The sequence below is a fragment of the Thalassophryne amazonica genome, chromosome 9 (genome assembly GCF_902500255.1).
Source record: "Thalassophryne amazonica chromosome 9, fThaAma1.1, whole genome shotgun sequence".
Lineage (NCBI taxonomy): Eukaryota > Metazoa > Chordata > Actinopteri > Batrachoidiformes > Batrachoididae > Thalassophryne > Thalassophryne amazonica.
Window position 1 is genome coordinate 2,332,013 of NC_047111.1, and position 27,558 is coordinate 2,359,570.

At 48.4% G+C, this 27,558-nt stretch overlaps 1 protein-coding gene across 1 annotated transcript in view; it reads left to right on the top strand.

Annotated features, from left to right (window-relative positions):
- Positions 1–27,558, top strand: part of hlcs (holocarboxylase synthetase (biotin-(proprionyl-CoA-carboxylase (ATP-hydrolysing)) ligase)) — a 373,652-nt gene that overhangs the window by 111,871 nt on the left and 234,223 nt on the right. The window contains exon 5 of the mRNA XM_034177490.1: positions 4,274–4,453. Within this exon, the coding sequence (XP_034033381.1) occupies positions 4,274–4,453 (180 nt within the window). The remainder of the gene's footprint in view (positions 1–4,273; positions 4,454–27,558) is intronic.

Genomic DNA, 27,558 nt, shown 5'->3' on the forward strand with positions numbered 1-27,558 from the left:
CGGGTCCAGGATGAAGCTCCTCTTCACCCAGGAGCATTCTTCGGGTCCGTACCCCTCCCAGTCCAGCAGATATTGAAAACCCCGGCCCTTCCGACGGACGTCCAGGAGCCGACATGCCGGCTCCCCGTCGATGATACGGGCAGGAGGTGGTACGGGTCCAGGAGTGCAGAGTGGTGAGGCGTGGTATGGTTTTAACCTGGAGACATGAAACACTGGGTGAATCCGCAGTGAAGCTGAAACTCCCAGCTTCACTGCGGGGCTGAGGATCTTGATTATAGGGAAAGGTCCGATGAACCGGTCTTTGAGTTTTTGTGATTCAACCTGCAGTGGGATGTCCTTAGTTGACAACCACACCTCCTGCCCAGGCTGGTATGTAGGGGCCGGGGAACGCCGGCGATCTGCATGGGCCTTAGCCCTCGTCCGGGCCTGCAACAGGGCAGAACGGGCGGTCCGCCACACCCGGCGGCATCTCCGCAGGTGGGCCTGGACCGAGGGGACCCCGACCTCTCCCTCCACAAGTGGAAACAATGGGGGCTGATACCCCAAACACGCCTCAAAAGGGGAGAGGCCGGTAGCAGGTGAGACTTGGCTATTGTGGGCGTACTCGATCCAGGCCAGATGGTCACTCCAAGCCGCCGGATGCGCGGAGGTTACGCAGCGGAGTGCCTGTTCCAACTCCTGGTTCGCCCGCTCTGCCTGGCCGTTCGTCTGTGGGTGATACCCGGACGAGAGACTCACGGTGGCCCCCAGTTCCTTACAAAAACTCCTCCAGACCTGCGAGGAGAACTGGGGACCACGATCCGAAACGATGTCCGATGGTATCCCATGCAGACGCACGACGTGGTGGACCAGGAGGTCTGCTGTCTCCTGGGCCGTCGGGAGCTTTGGGAGGGCCACGAAGTGGGCCGCCTTGGAGAACCGGTCCACTATTGTGAGGATGACGGTGTTGCCCTGGGACGGCGGGAGGCCCGTGACGAAGTCCAGGCCGATGTGAGACCAGGGGCGATGAGGCACAGGCAGGAGCTGGAGGAGGCCCCTGATCTTATGATGATCCGCCTTGCCCCTAGCACAGGTGGTACAGGCTTGGACATAGTCCCGGACGTCTGCTTCCAGTGACGCCCACCAGAAGCGCTGCTGGACCACTGCCACGGTCCTACGCACTCCGGGATGACAGGAGAGCTTGGATCCGTGGCAGAAGTCCAAGACGGCAGCCCTGGCTTCTGGTGGGACGTAGAGTCTGTTCTTAGGACCGTTCCCCGGGCCCGGGTTCTTTGCCAGGGCCTCCCGGACGGTCTTCTCCACGTCCCACGTGAGGGTGGCCACGACAGTGGACTCGGGAATGATGGTCTCGATGGGGTCTGACAACTCGGCCTTGGCTTCCTCTTCGTGCACCCGGGACAGTGCATCGGATCGTTGGTTCCTAGTCCCGGGACAGTAGGTGATCCGGAAGTCAAAGCGTCCGAAGAACAGGGACCAGCGGGCTTGCCTGGGGTTCAGCCGCTTGGCGGTCCGGATTTACTCGAGGTTCCGATGGTCCGTGAAAACCGTGAAAGGCACCGTAGCTCCCTCCAACAAGTGTCTCCACTCTTCAAGAGCCTCCTTCACCGCGAGGAGTTCCCGATTGCCCACGTCATAGTTACGTTCAGCGGGGGTCAACCTGCGGGAAAAGTAGGCACATGGATGGAGAACCTTGTTGGACTCCCCGCTCTGGGACAGAACGGCTCCTATCCCTGAGTCAGAGGCGTCCACCTCCACTATGAACTGGCGTGTAGGATCAGGCTGCACCAGAACTGGTGCAGACGAAAACCGGCGTTTCAACTCCCTAAACGCGGCTTCGCACCGATCCGACCAGGTGAAGGGGACTTTAGTGGAGGTCAGGGCAGTCAGGGGGCTAACAACCTGACTGTAACCTTTAATGAACCTCCGGTAGAAATTTGCAAAGCCGAGGAACTGTTGCAGCTTCCTACGGCTTGTTGGTTGGGGCCAATCTCTCACCGCCGCAACCTTGGCCGGATCCGGGGCGACGGAGTTGGAGGAGATGATGAACCATTCCATTCGTCTCCCTTCCGGATCCGAACCAGGTGGTACGCATTCCTAAGATCTAGTTTGGTGAACATTTTGGCTCCATGCAGGGGCGTGAACACCGAATCCAACAGGGGCAACGGGTATCGATTGCGAACCGTAATCTCGTTCAGCCCTCTGTAGTCAATGCATGGACGGAGTCCGCCGTCTTTTTTACCCACAAAAAAGAAACCCGCACCCATCGGGGAGGTGGAGTTCCGAATCAACCCGGCGGCTAAGGAGTCCCGGATGTAGGTCTCCATCGATTCGCGTTCCGGACGTGAGAGGTTGTACAATCTACTGGACGGGTACTCAGCACCCGGGATCAAATCGATGGCACAATCGTACGGTCGGTGCAGGGGAAGAGTGAGTGCCAGATCTTTGCTGAAGACGTCAGCAAGATCGTGGTACACCTCGGGCACCGCCGTCAGATTGGGGGGGACTTTGACCTCCTCTTTAGCTGTGATTCCGGGTGGAACCGAGGATCCAAGACACTCCCGGTGGCAGGTTTCGATTCACTGCGTCACCACCCCAGACGGCCAATCAATCCGGGGATTGTGCTTCACCATCCATGGAAATCCCAGAATCACTCGGGAGGTAGAAGGTGTCACAAAAAACACGATCTCCTCCCTGTGATTCCCAGACACAACCAAGGTCACGGGCTGTGTCTGATGTGTAATTAACGGGAGTAGAGTGCCATCTAGTGCTCGCACCTTCAATGGTGAAGGCAGAGCCACCAGAGGAAGCCCTACTTCCCTGGCCCATCTGCTATCCAGCAGATTCCCTTCTGACCCCGTGTCTACCAGTGCTGGGGCGTGAAGGGTTAAATCCCCACTCAGGATTGTTACTGGGATTCGTCCTGATTTATGGGTTTTCCCCGTGTACATATTATGGCCCACCCTTAACCCAGTTCCTAAGGATGGGCGTTGGAGTTTGATCGTTTGGGGCAGTCTTTTAACCTGTGCTCACAAGAGCCACAGAAAAAACACTCCCCGTGGGCCAGCCTCCTTTGTCTGATATTTGATTTTAATTTGGCCCTGCTCGTGTCCATAGCTTCGTCAGCAGGGGGAGCTGTTGCCACACGGAGCCCTCTGGTAGTGGAACGTGGGGAAGACGACACCCTTTCGGACCCGGAGGAAAGAGGGACGGCTTGAGCCCGACCACGCCCCCCGGCCTGCTCCCGACGGTGTTCATTCAACCGGTTGTCTAAGCGTATAACCAAATTGATAAGCCCGTCGAAATCTTGCGGTTCCTCCTTAGCCAGCAGATGCTCCTTCAGGACCGGAGACAGTCCGTTTACGAAGGCGGCGCGGAGCGCAACATTATTCCAGCCGGACCTCGCAGCCGCGATGCGGAAGTCGACTGCATAATCAGCTGCGCTTCGGCGCCCCTGTCTCATTGACAGCAGCACGCTCGAGGCGGTCTCGCCTCTGTTGGGATGATCAAACACCTGTTTGAATTCCCGTACAAACCCAGCGTATGACGTCAGGAGCCACGAATTCTGTTCCCAAAGCGCCGTAGCCCAGGCGCGTGCCTCACCTCGAAGCAAATTAATCACATAAGCCACCCAGCTGGCATCTGATGCGTACATAACTGGACGCTGTGCAAAAATGAGCGAACACTGTATTAAGAAGTCTGCGCACGTTTCGACACAGCCTCCGTACGGCTCTGGAGGGCTTATGTAAGCTTCAGGGGACGGTGGGGGGGGTTTGTTGAACGGCCAGTGGAACGTCTGTCTGTGGCCCAGAGCCAGCAGGAGGAGTCACTGCAGCAGCGCTCGAGTCGCGCGCTTCCACTCTAGCGGTGAGAGCCTCCACCCTCCGATTGAGGACTACATTCTGCTCGGCTACCAGATTTAACTGAGCGGTGAAAGCGGTAAGGATTTGCTGCAGATCACTTACCACGCCTCCTGCTGACGCCTGCGCTCCTTGTTCTCCCATTGGCTGTTCAAGCTGTGGTTGACGCCCCTCGGGATGGCCGAGAAATCCTGTTGGGAAGGTGTCGTAACACGGACCCGCAACAGGGGGCGCAAATGAACGGACAATGGATAAGACAAAGAGTAACAATTTAATGTTGTGAAACGCACAACTGGATACAGACAAAGATAATGCCAATTAAACAATTTTGGCCATTAGAGCAGAAACTTTGCAGTTTGTCTCCACTTTCCTCAGTCTGTGTTTGTGTTTTGGACCTCTTGGGCTTCTGTTTGCAGGTCCACTTGGATGTGGCTCCGAACGCACAGAATCTGACTTCAGAGGGTTATAATGAGCTGAAGGTTAGCAATGCCCTACGTTATGAGGTCCTAACAGAGATCCTCACCTCTCTGGGCCTGAGCTGCGAGTTAAACCAGCCTCTGGTTGCCAGCACCGTCCACCTCCTGGCCACATGTCAGGTAAGGGCCCAACTGTTTGTCTTTCACCACTTAACTGTGTCAGGTCAGGGAAATGTCAAGCCTGAAATCAAACTCTCAGGAAAAAGAATGGCTGAGGTCCCCAATGCAGAGATGTAGACGGGCTCGCATCAAGTTCACAGTTCTTATGAACTAGAGCTGAAGCGGAGGCAGGACACTTTAAGCAGGTAAAGCAGGCAACCGTGACCGTTAGAGCAAAGGCAGGTCGATCAATCCAAAAGACAGAATTTGAGGTCAAAATCAATGATGGAAATTGAAGTACGTGGCAACAGTGATCAGTAATCAGCAGACACACGACAGGGAAAGAAACACGACAGGGAAAGAAAGCCATCCGGCCACGAGAAAACACGAGAGGATAAACACGATGTTCTGGCATTACTGAGTAAAACACAGGGCCTGAAATAAACTGAGGTGATTACAAATTGGAGATAGGACGGAGCGGGGGGGCATGTTCAGGTATATGTTCCCCCAGAAATGTTTGGATTTTTAGATATAAAATGGTGCATTCTAAGGCTGTTTCCCCAACAATAAAAACACATTAATTGATTGGGATTCTTGGCATTTATTTCACACAAAACTTGAACACTGCATATTATTACAAGTCTATTCACTTCATCAGTGATGGGAGTTTTCTAGGAATTCCCAGACACCCAGGTATTTACTTCCATGGCAAACATTTTCGGGTTGTTTTTGTTTTCCTGGTCTTGTCCGATTTACTCTTGTGGTCTGATTTAATAATGTTTGTATTTGTAAAATCATTTGGAAATGTCTCAGATGAGATGCCACAGTGGACATTAAGTCTCAAGTTTTCACATGCTGATCCCAGAATAAAGGCAACATGGGAGTTTTGGGGTTTGAGGTTTTTAATGTTGTTATTGTGGTCATGTTAGTTTAACAGTGTTGTTAGTGTTATTGATTTATTGTAGTTCAGTTGGTTTAGTCTGTTTAGTTAAATGGTATGTTGCTGTTACCATGAGAGAATTACGTGTCATGCTCCCGGTAAGTGAAAAGTGTCATGCTTTTAATGTCCACCACTGTGTTTGTCACTGCTGTAAGCACCTGCTTACAGCAAAATGCATGTGTGCAATTTTGATCATCCACAAACTGGAGATCTGACATTTTCTAGTTGGTGTGTTTATGTATTTTGGGTCAAGGATGAACGGTGCCAAAATCTAACGTTGACAGGACTAATATTTTTCGAGAAGCTACATATATTAGCTAATGACACTGAACAATGGACTTTGATATTTCCATTCTGGATTTTTGGGGTGGAAAATCAAGTGAAAACACCTATTTCTATTGCGGTCCATTTACAAATCAAATGACAAAATAGAAGTAATAATAAAATAATAATAACACTGATGATAACAATAATAATAGCATGTATATGATATGAGCCTAAAGGATTTATAAATACATTAAGACTATAAATTAACATTTAAAAAAGTAAGTCCCTTCGGCTGCTCCCTTGTTTGCACTCCGGGTCGCCACAGCAAATCCAAGGTGGATCTGCATGTTAAATTGGCACAGGTTTTACGCCGGATGCCCCTCCTGACGCAACTCCACATTACATGGAGAAATGTGGCAGGGGTGGGATTTGAACCCAGAACCTTCTGCACACCACCCCTTAAATTAACATTTTAAAAAATGACATAATTAACAGGATATAAAAGGCTTGAGCTCTTCTCAGAAAAACTAAGGACAGGTTTTTAAAGCATCTTAGACTGAAACTCTATTCAAATTCATTATTAAAACTTTGCATAATTTCTTACCACCCTGGACAAATGTCAGAGACCTATTTTATAAACACGACCCAATCTATAGCCTGTGGATCCCCACGGACAACACACTAGTGTGTGTGTGTGTGTGTGTGTGTGTGTGTGTGTGTGTGTGCGCGCGCGCGCGTGCATGTGTGCACGCAGTGGCCCCCTCAGGAGAGGCCACCCCTCACATACAGCCACATTTCTACTGCAACAACTGTCTTTCTGTTGATTTCACCTCTCAAGAGAAGAAAAGGTGAAAGTCTGTTTGCATGAGAAAGGAGAAGACTCACGAAAGATTTATATATTTATTTATATATACGAGGTCTGTCCATAAAGTAAGTCCTTTTTATTTTTTTCAAAAACTATATGGATTTGATTCATATGTTTTTACGTCAGCCAAGCTTGAACCTTCGTGCGCATGCGTGAGTTTTTCCACGCCTGTCGGTTGCGTCATTCGCCTGTGAGCACGCCTTGTGGGAGGAGTGGTCCAGCTCCCTCGTCGGATTTTCATTGTCAGGAAATGGCGGAATGATTGGGGCTTTTTTTCCATCAGAATTTTTTCAGAAACTGTTAGAGACAGGCAGCTGGAAACCATTTGAAAAATTAATCTGGCTTTCGGTAAAATTTTACGGGCTTCACAGAGAATAAGGAGTGTTACTACAGCTTTAAGGACGGCCTACAATGGCGCTCGGCGCACCGCGCTCCGAGCTGCGACGACGAGGCAGAAACCACCAGATCATTTCTAAACGGATCGCTGTGTGGAGCTGGGACCGTCGTGCGCAATTTCTCTGGTTATCACAAGAGCTGGACATCAGCCATTTTCCGGCATATTTCACTTTTAACAAGAGATTTTGTCATGGAAAGCCGCGCGGAGGCTTTGTGCGTCACGACCGATTCGCTGATGGAGCGAGACAAAGGAACACCTCCGTTTCGGAGTGCCAGACGACAAGTTAGGACATGCCTATCTCGGCTTTCAGTGCTTACCAGTCGAGTGAGTATAATAGAAATTGTGGAGAGCTGGACATGTCCCAACTTGTCGTCTGGCACTCCGAAACGGAGGTGTTCCTTTGTGAAAAAATTCTGATGGAAAAAAAGCCCAAATCATTCCGCCATTTCCTGACAATGAAAATCCGACGAGGGAGCTGGACCACTCCTCCCACAAGGCGTGCTCACAGGCGAATGATGCAACTGACAGGCGTGGAAAAACTCACGCATGCGTACGAAGGGTCAAGCTTGGCTGACGTAAAAACATATGAATCAAATCCATATAGTTTTTGAAAAAAATAAAAAGGACAGTTACTTTAAGGACAGACCTCGTATACACACACACATACAGTGGTGGGCACAGATAACCAAAACGTTAGCTTCGATAACACATAATCAGCTCACTGAAAGTTTATCTTTTATGAAGTTAAACCGATAAACCACCCAAAAAATTATCGGAAGCTACAGCTAACTGATAATTGATTTTCAGTATTGTCTCCAGTACCCTTGCAACTAATAAGCTGAATCGCTTCTGGTAGTGTCAGTGCTGACCACAGACCCAAATAATGAGTCAGCACTTCTGTCTTTGAGCGCCCTGCCCCCTGCTGGGAGCTCCTGTTTACTACGTAACTTCCAGCAGTGAAGCAGCTAAGAGGAGCAGCGAAGCTCAACTCTCTATGCAATAGAGAGTTGAGCTATCGTCCACCTGGTCGTTACTGTGAGTTTCTCTGTGAATTTTCAGACCTTTTGTCTGACTTAGTGCTTAGCTCAGATAAGATAATTATAGTGGGCGATTTTAACATCCACACAGATGCTGAGAATGACAGCCTCAACACTGCATTTAATCTATTATTAGACTCTATTGGCTTTGCTCAAAAAGTAAATGAGTCCACCCACCACTTTAATCATATCTTAGATCTTGTTCTGACTTATGGTATGGAAATAGAAGACTTAACAGTATTCCCTGAAAACTCCCTTCTGTCTGATCATTTCTTAATAACATTTACATTTACTCTGATGGACTACCCAGCAGTGGGGAATAAGTTTCATTACACTAGAAGTCTTTCAATAGCGCTGTAACTAGGTTTAAGGATATGATTCCTTCTTTATGTTCTCTAATGCCATATACCAACACAGTGCAGAGTAGCTACCTAAACTCTGTAAGTGAGATAGAGTATCTCGTCAGTAGTTTTACATCCTCATTGAAGACAACTTTGGATGCTGTAGCTCCTCTGAAAAAGAGAGCTTTAAATCAGAAGTGCCTGACTCCGTGGTATAACTCACAAACTCGTAGCTTAAAGCAGATAACCCGTAAGTTGGAGAGGAAATGGTGTCTCACTAATTTAGAAGATCTTCACTTAGCCTGGAAAAAGAGTCTGTTGCTCTATTAAAAAAAGCCCTCCGTAAAGCTAGGACATCTTTCTACTCATCACTAATTGAAGAAAATAAGAACAACCCCAGGTTTCTTTTCAGCACTGTAGCCAAGCTGACAAAGAGTCAGAGCTCTATTGAGCTGAGTATTCCATTAACTTTAACTAGTAATGACTTCATGACTTTCTTTGCTAACAAAATTTTAACTATTAGAGAAAAAATTACTCATAACCATCCCAAAGACGTATCGTTATCTTTGGCTGTTTTCAGTGATGCCGGTATTTGGTTAGACTCTTTCTCTCCGATTGTTCTGTCTGAGTTATTTTCATTAGTTACTTCATCCAAACCATCAACATGTTTATTAGACCCCATTCCTACCAGGCTGCTCAAGGAAGCCCTACCATTATTTAATGCTTCGATCTTAAATATGATCAGTCTATCTTTGTTAGTTGGCTATGTACCACAGGCTTTTAAGGTGGCAGTAATTAAACCATTACTTAAAAAGCCATCACTTGACCCAGCTATCTTAGCTAATTATAGGCCAATCTCCAACCTTCCTTTTCTCTCAAAAATTCTTGAAAGGGTAGTTGTAAAACAGCTAACTGATTATCTGCAGAGGAATGGTCTATTTGAAGAGTTTCAGTCAGGTTTTAGAATTCATCATAGTACAGAAACAGCATTAGTGAAGGTTACAAATGATCTTCTTATGGCCTCGGATAGTGGACTCATCTCTGTGCTTGTTCTGTTAGACCTCAGTGCTGCTTTTGATACTGTTGACCATAAACTTTTATTACAGAGATTAGAGCATGCCATAGGTATTAAAGGCACTGCGTTGCGGTGGTTTGAATCATATTTGTCTAATAGATTACAATTTGTTCATGTAAATGGGGAATCTTCTTCACAGACTAAAGTTAATTATGGAGTTCCACAAGGTTCTGTGCTAGGACCAATTTTATTCACTTTATACATGCTTCCCTTAGGCAGTATTATTAGACGGTATTGCTTAAATTTTCATTGTTACGCAGATGATACCCAGCTTTATCTATCCATGAAGCCAGAGGACACACACCAATTAGCTAAACTGCAGGATTGTCTTACAGACATAAAGACATGGATGACCTCTAATTTCCTGCTTTTAAACTCAGATAAAACTGAAGTTATTGTACTTGGCCCCACAAATCTTAGAAACATGGTGTCTAACCAGATCCTTACTCTGGATGGCATTACCCTGAGCTCTAGTAATACTGTGAGAAATCTTGGAGTCATTTTTGATCAGGATATGTCATTCAAAGCGCATATTAAACAAATATGTAGGACTGCTTTTTTGCATTTACGCAATATCTCTAAAATCAGAAAGGTCTTGTCTCAGAGTGATGCTGAAAAACTAATTCATGCATTTATTTCCTCTAGGCTGGACTATTGTAATTCATTATTATCAGGTTGTCCTAAAAGTTCCCTAAAAAGCCTTCAGTTAATTCAAAATGCTGCAGCTAGAGTACTGACGGGGACTAGAAGGAGAGATATTGGCCTCTCTTCATTGGCTTCCTGTTAATTCTAGAATAGAATTTAAAATTAGTACTTAGGGCAAATATTGCCATGAACACTACTGGCCAGTAGATGGCAGTAGAGACCATGAAACTTGCCAGAACAAAATTCCAGATAATCCGTGTCTGCTACATTTAAGATGCTTGAAATTTAATAAATGCAGACTGAATTTCAGAGAGATTATATATATATATATATATATATATATATATATTACTCTGGAACAAAGATGACAGTGTGTGACATAAGCAGGATTCTAAAGCGCAAACAAGAATCAATTGCAATGATTCCAAATGAAAATAATGAGAAGCAACCTGAGCTTCTGGCATTTTTACATAAAACAAACACAATAACAATGTCTATAAACCCAGAGAATATTTTCACGAGAGATTTAGGCACAATATACAAAGAGTTTAATGCTGTTGTCCGTGTGGAGCCTGATCAGAGCGTCTCAAATGCATTTCTTCATGAATGTACTGAGGTTACCCATAGTGCACCTAGACACAGCATGTCCACACTACAACCTTCAAAATTAGTGCATTACTTTAAAACTAAAACATATATCTGATATTTTTGCTTTATAAAACTTCAGACATGACGTTCATTTAAATATCTTGTCTGAAATTAGTTTGGTTACAGTTTTAATCATAAGTTAAAACTCTATGCCTTTGGATGACTTGGGTGATATTGTCAGCGTATCAGTATGGGTGTTGTGTGGGTTGCCCGAAGAGGAGGTACTGCTGGCCAACACCATAGGGTGCCCTGCCTGTAGACGGGCTTCAGGCACCAGAGGGCGCAGTTCGCCACCAGGAGCTTCAGGGACCCTGACAGCTGTCACTCATCATCTCATCATGCCAACCATAAAAGCCTGGAGAAGACGCCACACCCCTGGCGAGAAATCATCTGAAGTATTCAGGTAAAACTCTCAGCCGTCTTTGTGTCTAGTTCAGCTAAGCTTATTGTCGCAACGTACTTTGCTGCTAAGCTCGAAAAGCTGTAATCTATACTCAACAAAAATATAAACGCAACACTTTTGGTTTTGCTCCCATTTTGTATGAGATGAACTCAAAGATCTAAAACTTTTTCCACATACACAATATCACCATTTCCCTCAAATATTGTTCACAAACCAGTCTAAATCTGTGATAGTGAGCACTTCTCCTTTGCTGAGATAATCCATCCCACCTCACAGGTGTGCCATATCAAGATGCTGATTAGACACCATGATTAGTGCACAGGTGTGCCTTAGACTGCCCACAATAAAAGGCCACTCTCTAAAGGTGCAGTTTTGTTTTATTGGGGGGGATACCAGTCAGTATCTGGTGTGACCACCATTTGCCTCATGCAGTGCAACACATCTCCTTCGCATAGAGTTGATCAGGTTGTCAATTGTGGCCTGTAGAATGTTGGTCCACTCCTCTTCAATGGCTGTGCGAAGTTCCTGGATATTGGCAGGAACTGGTACACGCTGTTGTATACGCCGGTCCAGAGCATCCCAAACATGCTCAATGGGTGACATGTCCAGTGAGTATGCCGGCCATGCAAGAACTGGGACATTTTCAGCTTCCAAGAATTGTGTACAGATCCTTGCAACATGGGGCCGTGCATTATCCTGCTGCAACATGAGGTGATGTTCTTGGATGTATGGCACAACAATGGGCCTCAGGATCTCGCCACGGTATCTCTGTGCATTCAAAATGCCATCAATAAAATGCACCTGTGTTCTTCGTCCATAACAGACGCCTGCCTATACCATAACCCCACCGCCACCATGGGCCACTCGATCCACAACACTGACATCAGAAAACCGCTCACCCACACGACGCCACACACGCTGTCTGCCATCTGCCCTGGACAGTGTGAACCGGGATTCATCCGTGAAGAGAACACCTCTCCAACGTGCCAAACGCCAGCGATTGTGAGCATTTGCCCACTCAAGTCGGTTACGACGACGAACTGGAGTCAGGTCGAGACCCCGATGAGGACGACGAGCATGCAGATGACCTTCCCTGAGACGGTTTCTGACAGTTTGTGCAGAAATTCTTTGGTTATGCAAACCGATTGTTTCAGCAGCTGTCCGAGTGGCTGGTCTGAGACGATCTTGGAGGTGAACATGCTGGATGTGGAGGTCCTGGGCTGGTGTGGTTACACGTGGTCTGCTGTTGTGAGGCTGGTTGGATGTACTGCCAAATTCTCTGAAACGCCTTTGGAGACGGCTTATGGTAGAGAAATGAACATTCAATACACGAGCAACAGCTCTGGTTGACGTTCCTGCTGTCAGCATGCCAACTGCACGCTCCCTCAAATCTTGCGACATCTGTGGCATTGTGCTGTGTGATAAAACTGCACCTTTCAGAGTGGCCTTTTATTGTGGGCAGTCTAAGGCACACCTGTGCACTAATCATGGTGTCTAATCAGCATCTTGGTATGGCACACCTGTGAGGTGGGATGGATTATCTCAGCAAAGGAGAAGTGTTCACTATAACAGATTTAGACTGGTTTGTGAACAATATTTGAGGGAAATGGTGATATTGTGTATGTGGAAAAAGTTTTAGATCTTTGGGTTCATCTCGTACGAAATGGGAGCAAAACCAAAAGTGTTGCGTTTATATTTTTGTTGAGTATATATTCTGAGTTTGCAGACGTATCTCAGTACACTTGCAGCTGGTCAGGAGGAGTTGGCGTTCCCGCTCCTCAGCTGTTAAGTGTGATTTGGGATCTGCGCGACTGTGGATATTGTGAGAGTGGGAGGTGGTGTTTTTCTCCCCTGTATCAGAACTCTGCTGACTGTTTACTGGGTGTGTGCTCACACACCCACTCTTGACTGTTTCTGCTTCCTGCCAGCAGTACCCGATCTGACAGCTGGAGACGGTGGCCACCTGGTGACTCGGGACTTGGCGGCTCCGGTGTGTTCCAGATCCGTTGGCGGTGGAAATCGTGTGGGTCCCGACTCCTATCTGGACAGGCGTCTCCTATCCTCGAGCCTGCCCACACAACACCAACTGTATAATTGACTGTAGTATTGAATTGTATCTGTATCCGTTGTGCACATTTCACAACATTAAAAGTGTTACTTATTTCCATTGACTGTTCATTTACGCCCCCTGTTGTGGGTCTGTGTCACTACACTTTTACACAACAATGGGGTCAAAAGAAATTAGCTTTTTTTCTTTTCTGTGACCAATTATCTTTTGCTTGCAGAGGATAGAGCTGGTTTCTTCTAGAACCAGCTCTTCTCTGTTTGTAGAGGACAGAACTGCGCATCTACTATAAAACATTTAACAGGTAGATACTCAACTGATTTTAGACTTTATAAATGTTTGTAACTGTTAAGCTTTGTTCACCACACCTGCAAAAATATGTTCATGGTCTACAAATTATTGGACCAAAACTTATCAGAAGATAATTGGTCCGATGATGGTTTTCAATGTTATCTGAAAAGCTAATCCGATAATGAAAACATTAGCTTCAATAATTAGCGGTTAGTGGAACTGTGCCCACCACTGTATGTATATACGCACCTCGATACATTACCAGCGATATGATACATATAGCAATACTTGACGATACTGATGATACGATACGATTCACCACTGTTCCCGATTCAATGCAATTTGATATGCATTTGATGACAAAGTTCAATTCCTCACAATGTGATATGATGCAATTTGGTGCGATATGATTAATGATGGGTATTGATAAGGTTTTATTGACATTGATGCCATTATTGATTCCACTTATTGATCTGATTCTTTATCGATTCCCTTATCAATGCCTCTTGTGGATTTTCTGTGTACTAGAAGTAGGCTTTTCTATGTTAGTAGCATTTTATTGAGTAAATAAATATGAAATTGGTCACTTGATCCTTGATCTCTGGACATGAATAGAAATAAACAAAATCTGTAGTTTAAAGCATTTCCTTTCAGACATTAATGGCACAAATGTAACTCCACAGACTCTGAGCTGAGCTCTTGCAGCCAGATGTGCTGCACCTCAGGATGTAATTCAATAAAAATGCAGAATGTCTCATTTTGGGGGAAAAAAGATGGTTTAGGTTGGCTGAAGTTGATTTTTTTGTATTATAACGTTTGGAAAGAGGTGTCATTTGATTTAAAATGGTGATTCACTCTGAAGTTATTAATTGAGACCGAAATCTGCTCTTTGGAGCTGCGCACTTCGTCCCACAAAACTGTCAAGGCTGGGTGTGGCATGACACTGGTGGTAGTAGGACACGTAATGCAGGACTCACAGGCAGAGGAGTAAAGGTAAAAAAGGCTTTATCGAGATAATGGGCTATAGTACAGTGCACAGTGAGACAGCGGGGTGGTGGTACAGTTCGACGACAGGCAGAATCGTAGGTCAGCAAACAGGCAGAGGTCAGGTGCACGGCATGGTGGAGATCTGAGAACACAAGCAATGGTCAAAAACACGCGGCAAACAGGACTGATACAAGACGCGAGGATGAGTACAAATACAACAACGTGACAGGGATGTGAGGGCTTAAGTGCTGGCACGCTAATTAGGGGAATGAGGTGCACATGTGTTTGATAACCTACATTAATTCATACTTTTGCCCACATTTATTTTATATGTATTTGTTAATACCATTACTGTAGGTTTAACTACGCTATTATACTTTGTACAGTAATTACCGTTTTTGTTTATCGTGTTAGCTTGGTGGGTATGGTTGGCTTAATAACAGCTACTTTAGCTCTTCTACTATAATTAGCTTATTTTCGCCATTTACAATTTTATTTTACATGGTGTAGATTTTTAATGATTCATCAGTTTATGTGTTCTTTAAGAGATATCAAGATATTGTTGTGAAAGTGTAGGAACACGGACCCACAACAGGGGGCGCAATGAACGGACAATGGAGGAAGATAAATAACAAGGTTTACTATTGTGAAACAAGCACAATAAGTACAACAATCACAATTTGGGGTCGAATTTGCTGGTGTCGTGTGGGCAGGCTCGAAGGTAGGAGACGCCCGTCTCAGTCGAACCGGAACCACCCCGATCTCCTCTGCCACCGAACCCTGGAAATACTGGAACCGCCAAGTCCCGAATTCCCAGGTGGCCACTGCCTCCGCTCGTCGGATCCGGTACTGCTGGCAGGAGAGAGCAACAACACACAGGTGTGATGCGACAGCACCCAGTAACGAAGAGGGGAGAAGCCGCCTCCACCTCTTGTCAATGCACAACAGGAAGGTGAGTACTTATCCAAGCAATATAGCTTTTAGCAGTCAACAATCCTGAAAAGGTTTAACAAATGATTAGCTGGTTAATCAGAATAAGAATGCAGAGATACTACCTCAGTCTTAGGCGATATCTCGGCACTGAGGTGGAGACGCCGTCCTCCTGATATACCTTGGTGCCGAGTAGAAACAGCTGTGTCCAATAATGGGTGACAGCTGTCACCCTGGCTGCTCATCTCAGGTGGCGACGCCCTCTGGTGCCTGGAGCCCGCACTCCAGGCAGGGCGCCCTCTGGTGGTGGTGGGCCAGCAGTACCTCCTCTTCAGCGGCCCACACAACAGGACCCCCCCCTCAACGGGCGCCTCCTGGCGCACGACCGGGCTTGTCCGGATGGCGACGGTAGAAGTCGGCCAGGAGGGCCGGGTCCAGGATGAAGCTCCTCTTCACCCAGGAGCGTTCTTCGGGGCCGTACCCCTCCCAGTCCACCAGGTACTGAAGACCCCGACCCATTCGACGGACATCGAGGAGCCGACGCACGGTCCAAGCCGGTTCCCCGTCGATGATCCGGGCAGGAGGTGGTGCCGGACCCGGGGTGCAGAGGGGTGAGGTGTGATGGGGCTTTATCCGGGAGACGTGGAATACTGGGTGAATCCGCAGCGAGGCCGGCAACTGAAGCCTCACTGCGGCGGGATTGATGATTTTGAGGACCTTGAAGGGGCCGATGTATCGGTCTTGGAGCTTGGGGGAGTCCACTTGAAGGGGAATGTCCTTGGTGGACAACCATACCTCCTGCCCAGGACGATACGTGGGAGCCGGGGCCCGCCGCCGGTCTGCATGTGTCTTCGCTCTCGTCCGGGCCTTCAACAAGGCAGAGCGGGCGGCACGCCACACCCGACGGCACCTCCGTAGGTGGGCCTGGACCGAGGGCACACCGACCTCTCCCTTGACCACCGGAAACAAGGGGGGCTGATACCCCAAGCACACCTCAAACGGGGAGAGGCCGGTGGCTGATGACACTTGGCTGTTGTGAGCGTACTCGATCCAGGCCAGGTGGGTACTCCAGGCCGTCGGGTGCGCGGCTGTCACACAGCGTAGTGTCTGCTCCAAGTCCTGGTTCGCCCGCTCTGCTTGCCCGTTGGTCTGGGGATGATACCCAGACGAGAGGCTGACCGTGGCCCCCAGTTCCCGGCAGAAGCTCCTCCAGACGTGTGAGGTGAACTGGGGACCGCGATCGGAGACGATGTCTGATGGTATACCATGCAGACGGACGACGTGGTGGACCAGGAGGTCCGCTGTCTCCTGGGCCGTTGGAAGCTTCGGGAGGGCCACGAAGTGGGCCGCCTTGGAGAAACGGTCCACTATCGTGAGGACGACGGTGTTTCCCTGGGACGGCGGTAGACCCGTGACGAAGTCCAGGCCGATGTGGGACCAGGGGCGATGAGGCACGGGCAGTGGCTGTAGCTGCCCTGAGGTCTTCTGGTGGTTGGCCTTGCCCCTGGCGCAGGTGGTACAGGCCTGGACGTAATCCCGGACATCGGCCTCCAGGGATGCCCACCAGAAGCGTTGCCGGACGACTGTCACGGTCCTTCGCACCCCCGGGTGACAGGAGAGCTTAGAACCGTGACAGAAGTCTAGGACTGCGGCCCTGGCCTCTGGTGGGACGTATAGTTTGTTCTTTGGTCCGTTTCCGGGGTCCGGGACACGGGTCAGGGCCTCCCGGACGGTCTTCTCCACGTCCCAGGTGAGGGCGGCCACGATAGCGGACTCCGGGATGATGGGATCCGGGGGATCCGACGGTTCCGTTTTGACCTCATCTTCGTGCACCCGGGACAATGCATCCGATCTCTGGTTCTTGGTCCCGGGGCGGTAGGTAATCCGGAAGTCAAAACGGCCAAAGAACAGTGACCAGCGGGCTTGCCTGGGGTTCAGACGCTTAGCGGTCCTGATGTACTCCAGGTTCCGATGGTCAGTGAAAACCGTGAATGGCACGGCTGTTCCCTCCAACAGATGTCTCCACTCTTCGAGGGCCTCTTTCACAGCAAGGAGTTCCCGATTGCCGACGTCATAGTTCCGTTCAGCGGGGGTCAACCTGCGGGAAAAATAGGCACACGGGTGAAGGACCTTATCGGTCTTCCCGCTCTGGGAGAGCACCGCTCCTATCCCTGAGTCCGAGGCATCCACTTCAACCACTAACTGGCGGCTAGGATCGGGCTGCACCAGAACTGGTGCAGACGAGAAGCGCCGTTTCAACTCCTTGAACGCGGCCTCGCACCGGTCCGACCAGGTGAAGGGAACTTTTGGAGAGGTCAGGGCTGTCAGGGGGCTAACTACCTGACTGTAGCCCTTGATGAACCTCCTATAGAAATTAGCAAAGCCGAGGAACTGTTGCAGCTTCCTACGGCTTGTGGGTTGGGGCCAGTCTCTCACCGCCGCAACCTTGGCCGGGTCCGGGGCGACGGAGTTAGAGGAGATGATAAACCCCAGGAAGGACAAAGAAGTGCGGTGGAACTCACACTTCTCGCCCTTCACAAACAGACGGTTCTCCAGCAACCGCTGCAGGACCTGATGGACATGCTGGACATGAGTCTCAGGATCCGGAGAAAAGATGAGTATATCGTCTAGATATACGAAGACGAACCGGTGCAGGAAGTCCCGCAAGACATCGTTTACCAACGCTTGGAAGGTCGCGGGAGCATTAGTGAGACCGAACGGCATGACCAGGTACTCAAAATGACCCAAGGGGGTGTTAAATGCCGTCTTCCATTCGTCTCCCTTCCGAATCCGAACCAAATGGTACGCGTTCCTAAGATCCAGCTTGGTGAAGATTCTGGCTCCATGCAAGGGGGTGAACACTGAATCCAACAAGGGCAACGGGTATCGGTTGCGAACCGTGATCTCGTTCAACCCCCTGTAATCAATGCATGGACGAAGTCCGCCATCTTTTTTACCCACAAAAAAGAAACCAGCGCCCATCGGTGAGGTGGAATTCCGGATCAACCCGGCGGCTAATGAGTCCCGGATGTAGGTCTCCATTGATTCGCGTTCCGGCCGTGAGAGGTTGTACAGCCTACTGGACGGGAACTCACTGCCTGGAACCAAATCAATGGCACAATCGTACGGGCGGTGGGGAGGAAGCGTGAGAGCCAGATCCTTGCTGAACACGTCCGCAAGGTCATGGTACTCCGCTGGCACCGCCTTCAGATTGGGCGGGACTCGGACCTCCTCCTTAGCTTGGGAGCCGGGAGGAACCGAGGAACCGAGACACTCCCGATGGCAGGTTTCGCTCCACTGAACCACCACCCCGGACGGCCAATCAATCCGGGGATTGTGCTTAAGCATCCATGGAAACCCTAAAACCACACGGGAGGTGGCCTGAGTCACGAAGAACTCGATCACCTCCCGGTGGTTGCCTGACACTACCAGAGTTACTGGAGGTGTCTTGTGTGTGATTGGTGGGAGTAGGGAGCCATCTAGTGCTCGAACCTGCACAGGCGAGGTAAGAGCCACCAGAGGGAGCCCTATCTCCCTGGCCCATCTACTGTCAAGCAGATTCCCCTCAGAGCCCGTGTCCACCAGTGCTGGGGCCTTCAGGGTCGAATCCTCAAACAGGATCGTGACTGGGAGTCGTGTAGCAATGTGGGTGTGTCCCACGTGAATGTTTTGGCCCACCCCTGGCCCAGTCTCTAGGGGCGGGCGTTGGAGTTTAACCGCTCGGGGCATTCGTTTGCCATATGCTCACTCGAGCCACAAACGTAACAAGCTCCGTGGGCCCGCCTCCTTTGTGCTCCAGGTGCCCTAAATGTTGCCCTGCTCGTGTCCATAGCTTCGTCAGCAGGGGGAGCCGTAAGCGCACGGAGCGCCGGAACAGAGGAGCGTGGGGACGGCGGAACTCGATCGGACCCGGAAGGGAGAGGGACGACCCGTGCCTGGCCACGCCCTTCGCCTCGTTCCCGACGGCGTTCTTCTAACCGGTTGTCAAGCCGTATGACTAGATCAATGAGCCCATCTAGATCCCGCGGTTCGTCCTTAGCCACCAGGTGCTCTTTTAGGACCAGAGACAGTCCGTTTACAAAGGCAGCGCGGAGGGCAGTGCTATTCCAGCCGGATCTCGCAGCCGCGATGCGGAAGGCGACTGCATAGGCAGCTGCGCTCCGACGTCCCTGTCGTATGGACAGTAATGCGGTTGAAGCGGACTCTCCTCTGTTGGGATGATCGAACACCGTTCTGAGCTCCCGTACAAACCCGTCGTATGACTGAAGGAGCCGTGAGTTCTGCTCCCAGAGCGCTGTAGCCCAAGCGCGTGCCTCCCCGCGAAGCAGATTTATCACATAAGCTACCCTGCTAGCATCAGTTGCGTACATCACGGGACGCTGAGCGAAGACGAGCGAACATTGCATAAGAAAGTCCGCGCACGTCTCCACACAGCCTCCGTACGGTTCTGGAGGGCTTATGCAGGCTTCTGGGGACGGAGGAAGGGACCGTTGAACGACCAGAGGAACGTTGCTTTCGCGCGCAGGGTCCTCAGGAGGGAGAGCCGCAGCGGCGCCCGAAGGGCGCGCCTCCACTTGTGCGGCGAGAGCCTCCACCCTGCGGTTTAGGAGTACGTGCTGCTCGGTCATTAAGTCGATCCGAGAGGTGAAAGCGGTGAGGATCCGCTGCAACTCACCGATTACCCCTCCCGAAGCCTCCGCCGCGCCTTGGTCTTCCATTGGCCGTTCAACAGCCGGTTGACGCCCCTCGGGGTCCATGACGCTGGCCGAGATATCCTGTTGTGAAAGTGTAGGAACACGGACCCACAACAGGGGGCGCAATGAACGGACAATGGAGGAAGATAAATAACAAGGTTTACTATTGTGAAACAAGCACAATAAGTACAACAATCACAATTTGGGGTCGAATTTGCTGGTGTCGTGTGGGCAGGCTCGAAGGTAGGAGACGCCCGTCTCAGTCGAACCGGAACCACCCCGATCTCCTCTGCCACCGAACCCTGGAAATACTGGAACCGCCAAGTCCCGAATTCCCAGGTGGCCACTGCCTCCGCTCGTCGGATCCGGTACTGCTGGCAGGAGAGAGCAACAACACACAGGTGTGATGCGACAGCACCCAGTAACGAAGAGGGGAGAAGCCGCCTCCACCTCTTGTCAATGCACAACAGGAAGGTGAGTACTTATCCAAGCAATATAGCTTTTAGCAGTCAACAATCCTGAAAAGGTTTAACAAATGATTAGCTGGTTAATCAGAATAAGAATGCAGAGATACTACCTCAGTCTTAGGCGATATCTCGGCACTGAGGTGGAGACGCCGTCCTCCTGATATACCTTGGTGCCGAGTAGAAACAGCTGTGTCCAATAATGGGTGACAGCTGTCACCCTGGCTGCTCATCTCAGGTGGCGACGCCCTCTGGTGCCTGGAGCCCGCACTCCAGGCAGGGCGCCCTCTGGTGGTGGTGGGCCAGCAGTACCTCCTCTTCAGCGGCCCACACAACAGATATAGTACCTACGTTCTCAGGTTTCCATTTGATAGCATAATGATTATACTTATTTTCCTGTAGTATGCTAACAGTTACTTTAGATAGATACCAGTACACTCACACACTCATAGCTTCTGTTTCTATAATAAAATACCAGATTTATAGCTTAGCCTACTAACTATATTTCATTTTACTACTAGTCTACATACTAAATTACCTTTACTACAGTCTTCTCCTGTGATGTCTTATCCTTCTTATGTCTTATTATTTATTATTATTATTATTATATATCCTTTTTTCTTGAGGTGCTTGGGTGGGTAGGGAGAGTTCCCATGGGATAAAAAAGCTGTTTAACCTACCATCCCTGGTTCTCAAGACCAGGCACCTAAGTGGCTCTACTCTACTCTTTTCTACTCTTCTATTTCACTCTTCCTTTTTAGATATTTAGATATACCTTTGTATACTGGCATAGTTCCACCTTAGAATTGGAATATAATATATAAGATATACCTTACTGAATTTTCATGTGAAGGAAGATTCTACAAGGGCCGTGGCCAGACAAGACCAGGAAGACAGGTGGGTCTGACAGACAAACAACTGAGTGCAAGTGACCCCACCCACAATCAAACAGACAAAAAGAACTGAAACCACAGAAAATAAGCAGAAATTTAACTCACCACATGGCTAAAGTGTAAGGGAAAAGCAGCTAATGATTACAGAGAAAGACGGAGTGCTACACCGTGAGAAAATAAAACGCAAAGAATAACTACAACTCACTGGTGGCAAAAATAGAACAACAGATAATTGAATCGATGCACTCACATCGCACACGTCTCGATACCGATTCGTATCGATTAATCTCCACATGCCTAATATACTCGTATATACATGCACACAAGTGTTCTGAAATCAACTCCTCTCACAAGTTTAGGAGGAATTTCATGTCGCTTGGGACAAATCCTTGTTATAGGTCAGTAATACACATCTATATATTAAAAGCCAAGTGGTGTATGCGTGTGATGTGTATGGCTTTGATCACGGAGAAACGGAGGGGCTGACTATTTGCTGTTTGGTATGCTTATGTATTTTGGGTCACGTTGATAGGACTAATATTTTTGGAGAAATTTTGGGTATTACCTAACAACAGTGAGCAGTGGATGTTGATCATTACATTCTGGACTCACACACTGTACCAGCTCATTACACAAGCTTTGCTTAGTCTATTACCACCCTTGAAATATGTCAGCTACCTATTTTATAAACACGACCTAATCGAGAGCCCGTGGATCCCCACGGACAACACACTGATATTTTCATATCATTCGAGTTGGGCTCATTTTACCAGAATTATGTCCCTTGATGAAAAAATCCAGACTCCATCAGTTTCATGATTTGGTGCCTCTCACGTTTTTGGAGGAATTTCAGGAAACTTGAAGCAGTTCCTTGAAATATTAATCAAAATGTAGTGGCAGTTGTACCAAAGCAGCATTTCCCAGCGGGAGATTATTATAAGACGCCACACAGTGGAGAAATAATTCTGTGAGTGTGAACACAACAGGAGTTAAATCAGAGACACAACTTTGACTGTATGTAATCATCATTATTCAGTCTTATTCAGACATACATGATGTTTTTGTTTTTTTCCTGAATACACGGCGGGTTTCAAAGAGGTGGAGACAAACATTTATTGATCACGAAATACTAGAATTAGATTTGAAAACCAAATTAAACGCCTTATTACATTTGGAGACAAAACCAGCCCAGACTGACCGTGTGTCCTGGAGTGAGACATGAAGTGGACACAGGTGGACTGACCGTGTGTCCTGGAGTGAGACATGAAGTGGACACAGGTAGACTGACCGTGTGTCCTGGAGTGAGACATGAAGTGGACACGTGAACTGACCATGTGTCCTGGAGTGAGACATGAAGTGGACACAGGTGGACTGACCGTGTGTCCTGGAGTGAGACATGAAGTGGACACAGGTGGACTGACCGTGTGTCCTGGAGTGAGACATGAAGTGGACACAGGTGGACTGACCGTGTGTCCTGGAGTGAGACATGAAGTGGACACAGGTGGACTGACCGTGTGTCCTGGAGTGAGACATGAAGTGGACACAGGTGGACTGACCGTGTGTCCTGGAGTGAGACATGAAGTGGACACGTGAACTGACCGTGTGTCCTGGAGTGAGACATGAAGTGGACACAGGTGGACTGACCGTGTGTCCTGGAGTGAGACATGAAGTGGACACAGGTGGACTGACCGTGTGTCCTGGAGTGAGACATGAAGTGGACACGTGAACTGACCGTGTGTCCTGGAGTGAGACATGAAGTGGACACAGGTGGACTGACCGTGTGTCCTGGAGTGAGACATGAAGTGGACACAGGTGGACTGACCGTGTGTCCTGGAGTGAGACATGAAGTGGACACAGGTGGACTGACCGTGTTTGTTTGGCACAGGTATGATGGTGGCAGCTTTGAAGCATGATGGAACAATGGCATGATGGAACCACGGCTTGCTTCAGGGAAGTGTTAAAGACATTTGCGAAGACATCCTTAAGCTCCTCTGTGCAATCCTGTGTGTCCTGGAGTGAGACATGAAGTGGACACAGGTGGACTGACCGTGTGTCCTGGAGTGAGACATGAAGTGGACACAGGTAGACTGACCGTGTGTCCTGGAGTGAGACATGAAGTGGACATGTGAACTGACTGTGTGTCCTGGAGTGAGACATGAAGTGGACACAGGTGGACTGACCGTGTGTCCTGGAGTGAGACATGAAGTGGACACAGGTGGACTGACCGTGTGTCCTGGAGTGAGACATGAAGTGGACACAGGTGGACTGACCGTGTGTCCTGGAGTGAGACATGAAGTGGACACGTGAACTGACCGTGTGTCCTGGAGTGAGACATGAAGTGGACACAGGTGGACTGACCGTGTGTCCTGGAGTGAGACATGAAGTGGACACAGGTAGACTGACCGTGTGTCCTGGAGTGAGACATGAAGTGGACACAGGTGAACTGACCGTGTGTCCTGGAGTGAGACATGAAGTGGACACAGGTGGACTGACCGTGTGTCCTGGAGTGAGACATGAAGTGGACACAGGTGGACTGACCGTGTGTCCTGGAGTGAGACATGAAGTGGACACAGGTGGACTGACCGTGTGTCCTGGAGTGAGACATGAAGTGGACACAGGTGGACTGACTGTGTGTCCTGGAGTGAGACATGAAGTGGACACAGGTGGACTGACCGTGTGTCCTGGAGTGAGACATGAAGTGGACACAGGTGGACTGACCGTGTGTCCTGGAGTGAGACATGAAGTGGACACAGGTGGACTGACCGTGTTTGTTTGGCACAGGTATGATGGTGGCAGCTTTGAAGCATGATGGAACCACGGCATGATGGAACAATGGCATGATGGAACCACGGCTTGATGGAACCACGGCTTGATGGAACAATGGCATGATGGAACAATGGCATGATGGAACCACGGCATGATGGAACCACGGCTTGATGGAACAATGGCATGATGGAACCACGGCTTGCTTCAGGGAAGTGTTAAAGACATTTGCGAAGACATCCTTAAGCTCCTCTGTGCAATCCTTCAGCACGTGACCAGGGATGTTGTCCAGACCTGTTGCTTTGCGGGTGTTGATGGCCACCCGTGTCTTCATGATGGTGACAAAGAGGCACAGGGTCTGGTCGTGGGGAGGGGGTGGGGTCTTCTGTGGCTGTGTGGTGTTCAGTGCTTCAAAGCATGCAAAGAAGCAGTTCAGGTTGTTGAGCAGAGAGGTGTTGCTCTTTCAGCTCTGTGGTGTTGGCTTGTAGTCAGTGACAGCCTGAATGCCTCGCCACAGGCTCTGTGCATCCTTGCTGTCTCTGAAGTGGGACGTTATCTTTTGTGTGTCGTCCTTTTTTGCCTTCCTGATGCCACGGGACAGGTTGGCTCTTGCTGTTCTCAGGCCAGATTCATCCCTGGCTCTAAAGGCTTTGTCTCTGGCTCTCAGCAGCTTGTGGATGTCACCTGTCAGCCATGGTTTCCGGTTGGATGTTTTTTGTGTGGGTGACATCATCAGTGCACTTTGTGATGTCGGAGGTCACAGTGTCTGCATTCTCCTCAGTGTCATTGTTGTTATTGTAGGTTGCTGCGTGTTTGAACTTTTTTTTTGCATGTTTCTTTCAAAGTCTAAGTTAATAAAATAATGTTGAAAAGCTTAACAACACTTTATTTGATGTCATTTGCTCTTTTCTTCAAAAATGGCACACGGTACCTTTTTTAAGTTTTTTTTAATTTTTTTTTTATCTTGACTGTTTGTTTGTTTTTAACATTTATGAGTAGGATTGCATTCTTTAAAAAAAGTTCTTTGTCTTGTCTGTGTAATTGTCTCGGGCCCCCCAGACAAACAGAAAGAAAAAGCTTTCTTGTTCTCCCCATAAAATGTGCAGTTTCTGATGAAAGTCACTTGAGTCAGTTGCAAATACATCTGTTCTAGAAATAAAAACGTCTCTCGGTAACTGACGCATCATTTCCTGTTACTGAAATCTCCGTACTGCAGATAATCCAGTAAGTAAATGACTCAGGTTCAACAAAATTGATACCAAAGGTTTTTCAACTGATTTTGACAGAAAGTTAGCTCTTCTAACCAGGAAAAAAAATCTACCGAGATCTGCATGGTGCTAATACCCTAAATTTGCAAAAATCCAAGATGGCCGCCAGTGCTTCTACCAAGATTGATAAATTATATTTTTTGTAATATTTGAGCTAGAAGGCTAAATAAAGTGTCTATACCTACATTTTCAGCCACATTTAATTTCTGATACAAATATTTTACCATTGTTAATATTTATGAAGATATTAGCATATTTTACGCAGACGTATGGCAAAATTTGTAACACAGAGCAGTATGAATGATATTTCTTTGCAGGTGAACTACATGATGTGTATGAGGTCTGTCCAAAAAGTAACGGACCTTTTTATTTTTTTCTTGGAAACCATTCGGAAGATTCAGAAGGCTTTTGATGGCTTTTCAGTCGAGTGAGTATCAGAGAAATTGTGTAACAGCTGGACATGCCACAACATGTCCTGTGAGATTTCCAACACGGAGGTGTTTTTTTTTTTGTTGCGCACCATGAGCGGCTCCGTGCCGACGCACGAAATCCTCCACGTCTTTCATTACAAAATCTCCTGTAACAGTGGAATGTGCCACAAAAGTGCTATGTCCAGCTCTCTTGCCATTTCTGTGATAGTCACATGATGTCCCAGATCAACACAGCGTTCAGTTTAGAAATGATCTGGTCGTTCCAGCCTGTCGATGGCCGCTCGGTGCGCCCTCCGCCGCTGTGGGCCGTCTTTAAAAAGGTTTTAACACTCCTTAATCTGTGTGACACCGACAGAATCTTCACCGAAAGCCATCTGAATCTTTCGAATGGTTTCCAACTGGCTGTCTCTAACAGTTTCTGAAATAAATTTCATAGAGCAAAATGGCAGTCGCTCTGCCATTTCCCTGACAATAAAAATCCGACGAGGGGGGTGGACCAGTGCTCACTCAAAGCCTGCCCACAGGCGAATGATGCAACCGACAGGCGTGAAAAAACTCACTCATGCGCACAAAGGTTCAAACTTGGCTGATGCAATCACACGTGATTCAAATCCATATAGTTTTTGAAAAAAATAAAAATGTCCGTTACTTTTTGGACAGACCTCGTATGACTGCTGTGGTGCCTTTCTATAGTGTTGAAAGATTGTAATGTTGAATGTTTGTGTTTGCAGGTTGCATGTTGCATGAGTGTGGTGGAGGGTAGTTAAAGTAGAAGAATGATGTCTTGTGTCATCTGTGGAGAAATGATAGACATTCACAAGTCAAGTGACTTTGTCAAGCTGACTGAAAAAGGATGTGAAGGAATTAAGAGCCAGTCACCAGAGACAACTAGACACACCTGACATTGTGTTTAGTGACAGTACAGAACTCCTAGTGCATAAATCCTGCAGAAGTAGGCACACTAATCCCAAAGCTATCCAAACTGCGCTAAACCGCTTATCTTCAGAACCACCTCCAACCAGAGTAAGCCTAAGATCTGATGAAATTGTTTTTGACTTTAAGACACATTGTCTGTTCTATGGGGTATTTGTGGATCAGTCCCTAGTGGGGTATTTGTGGATCAGTCCCTAGCTACTGTTGGAGATGACACAGACTTGCTGGTACTTCTGCTACACCACTTCACTCCCAGGCATCATGACATCTTCATGCACACCTCAAGTAAGACCATCAACATCCATGCCATGCAGGAACAACTAGACCCTGACCTGGTGGCATCATTGCTGTTCCTATACTCTGCTACAGGTTGTGATACCGTGTCAAGACCGTATGGCATAGGAAAGGTCATGGCAATGGGCAAGTGCCGTCAACTCATGGAGCATGCCAGTGTGTTCCTGCGGGCAGACCAGTCCCAGGATGATATCAACAAGCATGGTCATGCTGCCCTAGAAGTCCTGTATGGATGCCAACCTGGAAACAGTCTGGATTTTGAGAGAGCAGCCAGGTTTAGCAGCAAGGTGGCATCCAGATCTGTGTACCTTCCTCCAGAATCCCTGCCACCCATCTGTGATGCAGCCAGGTATCACTCATACAGAGTGTATCACTAGGTACAGGCCTGGCTGGACAAAACCTTGTCCCCACCAAGTGGGGCTGGCAGCTGCACCATGGCCACACAGAGAAGCTGAAGCCAGTGAGGATGCACAAAGAAGCTGCTCCAGCCTCATT